The sequence below is a fragment of the Falco peregrinus genome, chromosome 13 (assembly GCF_023634155.1).
Source record: "Falco peregrinus isolate bFalPer1 chromosome 13, bFalPer1.pri, whole genome shotgun sequence".
In the NCBI taxonomy this organism is placed as follows: domain Eukaryota; kingdom Metazoa; phylum Chordata; class Aves; order Falconiformes; family Falconidae; genus Falco; species Falco peregrinus.
In genome coordinates, this window is record NC_073733.1 from 17,235,079 (window position 1) to 17,246,490 (window position 11,412).

The 11,412-nt window shown below is 57.8% G+C and overlaps 1 protein-coding gene across 7 annotated transcripts; it reads right to left on the bottom strand.

The window, feature by feature from the left end:
* Positions 1-3,970: 3,970 nt before the first annotated feature.
* On the bottom strand, positions 3,971-9,189 carry ARL13A (ADP ribosylation factor like GTPase 13A). Of its 7 annotated transcripts, XM_055818415.1 has the most exons (10): positions 8,787-9,172; positions 7,671-7,741; positions 7,182-7,431; positions 6,771-6,876; positions 6,535-6,692; positions 6,343-6,436; positions 6,059-6,263; positions 5,637-5,738; positions 5,225-5,310; positions 3,971-4,824 (listed from the first exon to the last, which is right to left on the bottom strand). In XM_055818415.1, the coding sequence occupies exons 1-9, from the start codon at positions 8,843-8,845 to the stop codon at positions 5,234-5,236; spliced, it is 1,122 nt and encodes a 373-aa protein (XP_055674390.1). In that variant the 5' UTR covers positions 8,846-9,172; the 3' UTR covers positions 3,971-4,824; positions 5,225-5,233. The 7 variants fall into 7 exon arrangements, 6 of the variants coding, with proteins under 6 accessions (XP_055674390.1, XP_055674388.1, XP_055674387.1 ...); XM_055818413.1 differs by having other exon boundaries at positions 3,971-5,310; XM_055818412.1 differs by lacking the exons at positions 3,971-4,824; positions 5,225-5,310 and having other exon boundaries at positions 5,318-5,738; positions 8,787-8,886; positions 9,142-9,189.
* Positions 9,190-11,412: the final 2,223 nt, after the last annotated feature.

The following is an 11,412-nucleotide window of genomic DNA, read 5'->3' on the forward strand; positions in this document are numbered from 1 at the left end:
TGTAGCCCGAGACAAATACATCCATTAAATAAATTGGATTATATCCTTTCTCTTCTTGCCAGCAATAATGTCTTCAACAAGCCTCATTTAACCTAGAAAGGGAAAGTTTCATATTTTCTTAATTTCCAGTCCTCGTTATCTTCTCTTTCCCTGCAAAGTCTTAATAGCCTCTTTCATAACAATCAACAGAAGCTTAGGGAGTTACTCTCACCTAATTAAGCCCTGTTTTTTCTAGCAGTTCTGCAGAATACATGACAGTGACCACTCCAGCTCTCATTTTCAATGTAATACAACAGATGATCTACAAATGATAACAAAAACCCAAAAGCAACCCTGTGTATGGTTATTCATTATTCAATGCACGCGGCTTCTGAGAGCTGGAGGGGGGGAAAGCTGCCCAATACCACATGCCAGCATTTTTCAACTCAGTCTTTTGAATGATCTCATGGAAATCAGCTGTGCCCTAGTGAGCTTACCCAGAAAAAAAAAAAGTATTTCCCAACACTTCTTTTTTCTGACTCTGGTAAGAAACTGCCACCAGAACATGCTGGCACCCAGTCCACCTGAGTCAGAGGGTAGGGACTGCAAGCATGAGAAAGTGTACATAACTATCAACTTCTTGAGCTAAAAAAAAAACAACCAGAAAACAAACCAAAAAACTCCACCCCAGGCTTTTATCAACACAAACACCCATTTCAAGGTTTAAAATCCACTAGCCTTGCTGATGTTTATTTAAAGTGTATACATACTTAACCAGTTTCAGCAAGCAGGTAACCTGAGAAAGAGGCACGCCTCAGCGCCACCCCATCAGCAGTTTGGATTCCTCCAGCCCTATCCCAAGGGATAGCAAAGCCAGAGAGCAAAGGCTGCTCACCTCCCCACTGGCCACTGCTGCTGTGGGCCAAGAAATGTTTCTAACTTTGATCTGGAACAGAAAGGGGAGAGCTGCATGGGAAAGACCTTCCCCAGCCCAAGTCCCAGGCTCTGTCCCCAGGAAAGCTCTGGGCTTGCCCTGGCTGTATATATGCCCTGCAAACCATGATGGGATTTACAGGGAGGCTGATGGGGAATGAGGAGCACCTACAGACACCCCTCAGGATGTGGCCTGTGGCATTTGCCTTGCAAAACACCCAACAGCAAGCATCGCTCTGCTTGCACTTAGTTACCCTTACAGCCCTAAATCAATGTTCAAATCCCAGTGTCTGGGATGCTCTCTTAAAACCTGCTGCCTGGCTCCTTTTCTGTAATTTGGGGTTAGTGAAGGAGCAGACAAAGAACCATCATGTTTTTCACACAATCACAAATCTCTGTCTCTTCTTAAAGTTGTTTTTCCCTGTCAGACCTGGCTGCTGCTGGGTCATGCCACCCCACGGCTCCCCAGAACCAGCTCACCTTACCCATCCTGCCCCTTGGAGTGTGAGGCTTCCTCACTGCAGGTGCCAGGAAGGCTGACTCCCGAAGGATCTCCGCATCCCAAAGCTGGAAATGATGGTGAGACCCACAATGGTTCACACTCCCCTGGAAAGGCTCACATAGGGGGGAAAAAATACACAACTGAGGTTTTGTGAATAAAACACAACAGTGGATGTATAGCAGAAGAAACACCTGTGCATCTTAGCAGCTTGCCATGTGGGGATCTCCTGCCCTGTCCACATCTGTGGGACAAGGTAAGGGCTCTCAGAGGAGATTTCAGGGTCAACATCACCTTCCCCATCCTCTCCTAGGGATAGAAAGGAGAAAGGAGGAGTTTAAAAAAAAGTGTAATTATTAGCTAAGCCCAGCCAGTGGGCAGAAAGCAAAGCATAAAGAAGTGGGGGAAAGCACAGCAGGGCCATGGGTGCAGCTGGAGTGGTCAGCAGCCTTGCCACATTGTCCAATCTACCAGGCTCTCCTCCAGGTCTTCCTGCTGCCTGGAAAACTTGATGATGAGCCAGAGAGGGCTCAGCAGTGTTTTTAGCACTGACCAAGAAATGCTCTTCACATCCCTCTTCTTGAAAAGAGCAGTAGTCTCTCCCCTACCCCCTGAATTTCAGCCCACACAGTTACATTTTGATAGTGATAACAGGCATCAGGAAAAAATCTGACTGTGCAAAGCAACGTCAGTATGAGGAGATGGGACCAGCTGTGCCACAGTGTAGGTGTATGCCCACAGGCACTCGCTGAAACATTTCTTCATCTCTTCCTGGCACCATACAAACCATCACCAACTTTTGCAAAGCTCTGACAAGCACACCCGCCCTCCCTCCATCCTTCAAGCTTAGAAGGACACATGCCATGGAGAGAACTGCTGGTGGCCACACTGGCAGCTTCAGGTTCCCTAAACAAGCACCATCACAGGGAAGTGGGCTGCAGACAAGCAAAACTCACACATGCTTCTGCATCATCAGTTTGCAAGAAATGCAGTCGCAGCCTAGGCTGAGGCACCACGAAAACACTCGTGGAAGCAGGAACCAGGTTTTGCCTAACCTGGCCGTCCCGAGACAGCTCCTCTGGAAACCTGAGAAGGATGTGCTTAAATGCAAAGCCTGGCTGTATCACCCAGTTGGCTCCAGCCCTTCCTGCAGGAAATTATACTGATACCATTGACTTTCTGCGTCAACGGACAGAAGACATCTCCCCAGGGCAGCTGTTGTTGCATCACTTTGTGCTTCTTGGTGCGTTTGGAGCTCCAGCGTTTTCCAAAAAACTCAATTTGTGGGAGGGTGCCACTCACCACCATCTCACTTTTGAGGACATCTCCTCAAGGCAAGCACCACGGCTGCGCACCTGCCAGCAGTTCAGAGATGCCAGGACCAGCCTGGGCAGAGCTGCACCTCGCCCTGCTGACAGCAGGCAGTGCCACCAAGGGCCATACCTCCCAGAGACCTCCTTCCCTTGCTGGTTATCCAGCTATTGGGCTGTAGACAAAACAGCAGGAGGAGAACGATGGAAAAAGGACCTTTGTCCACCCGGCCCACCCCCGGTATGCACCCCCTGCTACTGCCACTACTTTTCACGTGTGGCAGGAGCAGCCCAGCCCATCACTCCATGGCACAGAGTAGCCATTAATTAATATATTTTGGTTTGTCTTTGATCCCATAGATCTCAAGATCCCATTTCTGAGATGTTTCTAGCTTTGAGATAGACCATTTTTAACACTGAGTAGTTGCTGCTCACCTTCTAAAGAAGATAAAAGTCGTATTCCTGGTTGGTGCAGACCGGGATTATATATTGGTTGTTGTAGGAATTAGCTGCTTTACAGTCATGAACACACTAGGATCAGGGGACTTGATTTCGAAATATATTTGAATTGCCTGTAGCACTCTCTCTGGAGATCACTGTATTAGGGGAAAGTGCATTAGATCAACCAAACCAGTTTCTTGCAGCTTGCTCCCAGGGAAAGTTTCATTCAGCTGCCCAGCAGCACCAGCCAGGCCAGTTCTGCCTTTGGACTTGTCTCGCCGGCTGTCTTCTCCGGCTGTGGGTGTCACACGGGACACGCTGTGTCCCTGCAGGACATGCTGGTGCCCATGCCGAGGAGCCGCATGGCCCAGCCGCAGGGAGCACCAGAGGGAGCTGGCTGTTGGCCATGCCAGACGCCCCCAGACCCACTCAGTTCCCACTCCCCACGCGATTTCAGAGCTGTGGCAATCGAGGCTTAGCCCCAGCACAGCCATGGACTGGGATGCTAGCTGTTTGGGAGGGCTTGGCCTCCCCCAAGACCCGGTGGGCATGCGAAAAGCAGCCATTAGAGGGGATAAACTTTTGATGTTTCTCTCCCCATGGTCCTGTGGACATCTGTGACCTGGTGGCAGGAGCTTGGCTGGCAGCCCGGCCACCACAGGGGCACGCATGGCCCCGACCCACCCCAGGAGAAGGGGCTCCACTGCAGGCATGGGTCCTCCCGCACTGCCCACAGCATCTGCACTGCAGGCATCTCCACCAGAGACAAGGGTTTACGAAAAGTGCTGCATTTACAGACCAGTATTGATTTGTGCTCTTGTCATTTACAATTTATTTACGATTAATTCCTAATCACTGACATTTGAATGTGGCAGAGTTAGAACTTCACAACAGACTGGCAAAGCAGAGTAGCCAGAGTTTCTCTGCTTTTCCCTTTTCAGCCCTGCCAAGGAAACGCCTTTAATGTTTTTTCTTCCCCTGGATTACAAAGGCATCGCCTGTTAATCAGTAATCATGGGAGCAGAGACGACACATGCTTTGCTGCTGAGCTCAGTTCACGTCCTAACGCTGTTGCAGCTGTGAAAGGAAAATTGCTGCACTCCTGATTTCATGCGAAGTGTTTCCAGGGCTGACGGGTGGCTTCCCTACACGTGCACCCAGCTGGAGCCGGGCAGCATGAGCCCTTCGGCACAGCCCAGCCCCCACAACAGCATGGCTCTGTGGTGGTGTGGGCCACAGGCAGGTTGTGTTGGGATGTGGGTGCTGCTCCTTCTCCCATCTCAGAGCTGAGCTGAGCACAGGTCAGGGACTGCCCGGGGCTGCAGGGGACCAGGCTGTCAGTGACACAGGAGGATTCTGCATCACCTGCAGGGCACTGCTGTCCCTCCTGGAAGGATGGCAGGCTCAGGAGGAACAGTCCTGGGGAAGGAACGTCCAGCAGCCTCTACCACCAGCTGCCGTTGAGCTAAGCCTTCACCAAGGGCTGCAAGGATGCCTAGACAACACAGGCATCACCCTCCTCCACCACGTGAGAGGGCCCCCGACAGCCCTGCTAGATGTGGCTGGCAGCTGGGTAAAGCTCTTGTGCAGACCATCCATGACTACCCTCCCACCTTCACCAGCAGGAAGGGAGACTTGTCCAGGCAGCAGCCAGGGACTGACCTGCAAAGACAGCTTTGTCTGGGCATAGGTCAATTCAAGAGACAGGCTTTTCCCCTGGGATATTTGCTCTGATCTTCCTCTCTTCCGCAGACGTGGTCAGGTTCAGACTGAGTCTTCCACAGAATATTAACACGGGGTCGGCAAGTGGCCGACTGTTCCCTTTTCAGATGGGTTTGCAGCCCGGCTGCCACAGAGGCATCTTACAAAGGGACTTTTGGCTTGCTCCAGTGGATCCCCGGTTTTCAAGCCATGCAGAGGACAATGATGCTGTTTATGCCTCAGGACCCGTGGCTGAGGATTGCCAACCCTGGCCAAGCACACCAGAAGCTCTGCACGCACATGGGTCCCACTGCCACTGCAGTCTGGGCTCCCCTGGAACCACACATCCCCTGGGATGTACCTTCCCTGCTCAGGGGGCAATGGCAGATGACTGCTTCCTCTGCTCCTGCCTCATCTTCAGAGCCAGCATCGCCCGGCGGTACAAGTCTGGGAGGAAGGGAAGCGGTCAGGCATTAACACAGGGGCCAGCTCCAGGGCTCACCTGGCAGCCTGCACTAAGTGAGGGCTGCAAGGACACCCCAGCCTCCAGCACAGTGCGCTCACATGGCCACCCTGCATCCCACCTGAAGGCAGAGGCAGCAGCATCCACCTCCCCAACAGCCCCCACCTCGCCCTGCAGTGGCACTTGCTTGTGCCCGTGTCCCCACATCAAGCACCCCACGGCCAAGGGCTCCTGCACAGCTCACACCCGGATGCCAGCAGGCCAGACCTGCCGGTGCTTTTCAGCAAAATCTGTCCTGGGAAATACCAACCAAAGGTGCTTGAGACCTCCTCACGCTGCTGCTCTGCAGCAGGTTCCTGTGACTTGATTTTATTCTTGATTTTCTTCTTCTTTTTCTTTTTCATGCCCTGCACTGGATGGAGAAATGCAAAATTTCAGGCACCACATCTAGGCAAGGATGCTTTTGTCACCAAACCAGCTGAGAGGCCTGCTGCTGGCGGATCCGCAGTCCTCCATCACCTCCGTGCATCAGCCCCTGTGGCGATGCTCAGAGGTGTCTCTCCTCTTCCCCAGTCGGACGCCTGCGGTCCCACTCCGCACCCAGCCGGTCTGCAAGCAAAGCTAGTGGAGGTGGCGGGGACCACCGGTCCAGCCTGCTGCCGGGTCCCAAACCCACCCTGTAGGGTGGCTCTGGGGGTCCTGATGTGTGGTGTGCTGGCCACCCCCTCTCACCTGGGTGGGGGGCAGCCATCCTGGTGGCTGTGGGCTCCTCCTGCCCAACACTGTTGTGGGGCAGCAGCCCTCTGGCAGCACTTGCTTGGCTGTCGCCCCCTCCTCTGGGTCCCTCCGGCCCCTCATCTGGGCTTGGCTGCCCCAAGCCCTTCTTCTTCACCTTCACCTTCCTCTTCCTCCTGCCGGGGCCCTTGGTGCTCTCCTCCTGGGCAGGGTGAGGGGGGTGAGGGGAAGGTGCCGGACCCCCGCTCCCAAACCGCCCCATCCCGGGGGCGCTCACTCACCGGGGGCGGGAGGCGGCGGCCGGGCCGCAGCGGCCGGTCCTCCTCCGTCTTCCCCGCGCCGCCTCGGGCATCCTCCGCGGGGAGCGGCGGGTCCCTGCCGGGGCGAGAGCGCGGCGGGGGGTCGGGGCGAGCGCGGCAGGACGGGGACGGGGAGGGGGAAGGGGACAGGCCCCCAGGGAGACCCGCACCCACCTGCGGGCGGGCGGGCGGCCGCGGGCGGCCCTGGGGCCGGGGCCGGGCGGCGTGGCGGCGGCGGGGGCGGCGGGGGCGGCGCGGAGCAGCCAGCGCAGCCCCTGCAGGGTGGCGCGGCCCGGGCCGGCGGGGGGGCCGCGCTTGGCGGCGCAGGGCTCCTGCGGGAGGGGGCAGCGTCAGCCCCGGCGGCGAGCGGAGGGCAGCGGGGCGGGGGCGGGGGGCAGCCCCGCACTCACGATGCGGCAGGGCGAGCGGTTCTCGTTGACCAGCCGCTCCAGGGACAGGCGCTCGATCAGCTCGCAGGGCAGCAGCGCGGCCGCCGCGTCCTGCTTGTTGGCCAGCCTGGGGCACGGCGGAGCGGAGGGCGGCCGTCACCCCGGCCTCTGGGTGCCTCGCCGCACCACGGCGGCGGAGGCTGGATGCTTTCTCCCACCTTGGCTGGGATCAGAGGAAGCATTGCCCCGAACCCCCTCCCCAGCCTCTCCCCAGGGATGCTCCCAGCTCCCGAGCACCGCTTGGGTCCCCTTGTCCCAGCACCCCTGGGCACCACGTCCCCACAGCAGCATGGCCGCGCACCCCACAGTAACGGGATCCCACTGCCCCTCACCCCAAACCCTACAGGTCGCATCCTGGGGACTTGGCCTTACAGTAAGAGGGGCTTCCCGGAGACATCGGGATGGCTCAGGACGCGGCTCAGGACCTTGCGGGCCTCCTCTATCCGCGCCAGGTCACTGGAGTCCAGGACGAAGAGGAGCCCGTGTGCTGTGCTGTAGTGGCTGCGCCAGGCGCTGCGGGAGCGCTGGCCCCCGGGCAGATCCACCAGTGTCACCTCGAACCTGTCCACCCGCAGGCAGGTCTGGCCGGGCTGCGCCGCGGGCAGCACTTCACCGGCCAGCGCTGCGTGCGGGGAGAGAGCAGAGCTGGCACACAGAGCCCGGGAGCATCCCTGTGGCATGTGCCCCGCCACCTCCAGCCACAGCCCTGCTCCCACTGCCAGGGCCGCCCGCACACTTCTTCCAGCACAGCAGCTGTATTCCAAGGGTCTCGGTCCATCAAGGCTCGGGCACTTGGTTGCAAAGGACTGTAAAGCTGCTGCTTCCAGCCAAGGCTGGCTGCAGGGCCATGCTGCTCCTCACCTCTCTCTAAGTCCATGATGACAGAGGTTTTCCCCGCATTGTCCAGCCCCAAGACAAGTAAGGTCACCTTCCTGGGGAGTGACAACAGCAGATGAGCATCCCAGAGGAAGGCTGTGCTCCCTGGGGAGTGGTGACCGCTGCTGGCCCCAGGGCCCCTGGGCAAGGGACCCTGCCCATGGCAGCTGTATTTCAGCCAGGAGAGGGGCAGGATGGTGACACAGGCTCTGGCTGAGCTGAGGGTGAGGGCAGGGACAGTCACTGCTTTCTGGGGAGGGCAAGCACGGGCACCAGGAGCCACCCTGGCTCTGGTGCCTTCAAGCCACACTGCAGAGCCTTCAACGTGCTTCCTATGGCAAGGATCTCTTTTCACATCTTAAAGGATTAAGCAATGATATGCACAGGGCAATATGATTGTTCCTTACATGCAGTTAATGATTACTCTTGGCGTCCTTCCTTGTCAGTGAGCTGTGGGTATACACAGCTAGGGAGAGGCAGCAAGGACATTTTATGAGCTTCTATCTGGACTCAGGAGGTTATTCCTGTTGCTAAACAGTACTATTTGGTCTCCAGTGATGTGCTCCACCTGAGCCATGTGCAGAACGCTTTCCCTGTGGTTGACAAGCCACAGTAGTAATTGCAGTGTTGTTTTCTTCCTCAAAAATGCAGACCACACGTGGGTGGCATGGCTCCACCTCCAGCGGTACAGCAAAGTGTCCTCGCTGGTGGGAGAGGACCATAAACCCCCTCACTGCCCATAGTGCCTGCCCGGGCTGGTGCAGGGCCATCCCCAGGGACTTAACCCAGATCTCCTGACACATGCAAACATGGCAAGTGTTTCAGTTCATCCTCCCCAGCTTTTTTGGGGAACCGCTGACTTCGCACAGGGGGAGCATTCCCCACATGGGCACCCCTGCCCACCGTGCTGCCCTGCCTGCCCAGCTGCTGCCTGCTGGGGGGACAGCAAGGACACACATGTGCATTACTCTGCAGTTTGGGGACGGTTCCTGCGATGGGCACCACTCTTGCAGTGTTACTGCAATGGGGCCCTCGCTGATAAACGCACAGGTAAATGTTGTGCCTCCCAGGGAGCCCTGAGGAGCCGGCACAGGGACCTACCTGATGGGTTCTTGTATGGCCTTCAGCCACGACCAGCAGTGAGAGAAGAGGTGGAACATGCTCGGCAGCCGGGTGCGGAGGGATGGCCTCTCTTCGACACCTACGAAGCAAACACCCCGACGTGTCCCCGTGCTTTGTCCTCCTACCTGTGCTTTCTCCCCATGGTGGGGAGCATCTCACCACAGTGTGCCCCTTCCCATGGCCCAGCACTGCTACCTCCAGCCTGGTACGCACAAACCAAGCCTGGGAATAAATCCCAGCCCCCTGGACAATATTCCACGGGCACAGACCCCACAGCCAGACCCTGCCCTGGCAGCCCCTTCTTGCATCTCAGAAGTGCCAGTCAGCCTCTCACCCGCTTGTCCCCACTGTGCGGCCCCTGCTTACATCCCTTTTGCATAGCAGCTACTTAAATCTAATCTGGATTTAAATTACTTACTCCTCACAGTCTCCCTAATCCTGGTGGGTCGGCCCAGGCCGGTGGCTGCTGGGACTTGGAGTGCCACGGGGCTGCCCACCACACTGGGCGGCATGGCACTGCGCTGCCTTACCCGCATGGCGCTAGGCAGCCTCGCACCTCCAGCACTGGTTTAAATGGCTTGTGGTGGGGACATTGCCTGACAGCCCACGTGGGGTTTCCAGCTGAATTAGTGTCTCCTCTAACGAACATGTCCCTGGCTCCTTGCTGCCTAATCCCTGCATGGATGTTTCTCTGCAGCCCCTGCAAGGAGCAGCCTCTGCAGGGAGCAGCCCCTGCACGGCTCCACTGCCTGCCCGGGGTCCCCTCTGTGCTGGCCTGGGGGACATCACTGCTCCCTACTTGCATTTCACGCCCTAAGGAGGCACCCCCTGAGCAGCAGCAGGTGATGTGCTGCTTGGAATAGAGATACCAACCAGCCCGAGCAGGCGCCTGGCTGGGAGCAGGGAGGTGGTGGGGACCCTCGGACAATGGGGCAGGCAGTGAAGCCAAAAAAGACCCAACTCCTTGATCTGCAAGCACAAAGCTCTTATCTTGCTCCTCAGGTTTCCTGCCGCTCTCCCCAGCCAGGGCAGCCCTCCCTGGCACGCTGCCGCTGTTGTGTGCAGAGGGGAGGCCTCATGGGGGTGTCTGAGCTGTGGGAGCTTTGGCGGGGGCGGGGGTGGGGTGGCATGGGGTGCAGAGGGACGAGGACATGAGACACTCCAAAAGCCACACTGGGGAGCAAACAGGGATCCCACTGGCTCACCTCAGTCCATGCTAAACCAGCCAACACCAGCAGCACTACATTGACCAGCTAAGCCTCAGCCATAAGCCAAGGATGCTGAGACGCTGCCAGGTGTCCCCCAGCTCTGGGGTGGCCTCAGGGGTGTAAGCCCAGGCTGGGCATGGCCCCCTGCCCCAGCCCTGCATGCTGCCAGGAAGCTCAGTTCCCACCCCTGGGCGAGGGAGCCACCCCAGAGCCGCATTGTGGGCAGGGAGCCGCGCGGGGTTAATGACTGATGAAGTATCCGTACTGGTGTCACGGCTATGTGCAACAATATTTGGGATGACTGTTCATGCCCGTGCTGCTGATGGCGGGGCAGTGGCTGCACCTCAGCTGCCTTAGCCTGGCCGAGGGATGGAGCCCTGTCCTCAGCCTGATGGCCTTTCCCCGTTGCCCCCGTGCTGGCAGTATGCTGGGACCAGCGACAGCACCAGGTTTGCAGGCAGCATGGGGCTGGGAAGCCTTTTGCAGAATGAGCCATACCAGGGTTGAAATGACTTGCTGGAAGTGCCAGCACCTGCCCCTGTGCCTAGGGGTGGCACTGCCAGCGGACGCAAGGCTGGGACAGGGAGATGCACGACCACCGGTGCTATAAATAGGGAAGCACCGTGTGGCAGGCAGCCCTGGAGGCATTGGCACGGCCTCCCCTGCCACTGATGGATTTCCAGAGGTCTCTGAGCACTTGAGGCTCTGCTGCTTTTAACACAAGTGTCCAAAATCCCTGGCCAAACTGGCGCTAGGGACTGGGAAACCCGCCAGAAGCCTGAGGCAGCTCCATGTCACCCCTCCCGATGCACACACACACGGCTCAATGGCTGGGAAAACCGCAAAATCCACCCCAGATCTGGGGAAACACACACTCGACTCTGGAGAGGCAGTGTGAGGGCCAAGCCCTGACTGACAGATATTTTGCTGGGCCTGGGCTCGGAGTGCAGAGCAGATGAGTGGCCCCTCGCTCGTGCAGCCAGCCGGGGTGCAGCTGGAGCCCCTCTGCCAGCGCTGTGGGTACCCCCCCAGGTAGTGCCAGTGGGGACCCGCAGCCGCCGTCCGGGTTTCCTTGGTGACTGTTGCCAGGTGAGAAACTCTAAGGCAGAATTTATTATCTTGGCGGATAACCAGAGATGTTCCTCACCGGAGCTGTTACCGGACCGTGCCCCGGCACCGTGCAGGGCTGGACCCTCTGGTGCCACCGGTGCCAGTGGGAGTCCCTGAGGGAGGGCTGAGCCCAGGGCACCAGGGCTGCTCAGCCCCTGGCATCGCTTCTTGGAAGGCAGCACGTGTTTTGGGGCTATTTCTGCCCACCGGAGTGTCGCAGGCGAAGGAAGAAGGCGAAACCACAGGGACCGTGGAGAAGTGCAGATGGATGCAGGCTGGCGGGCTGC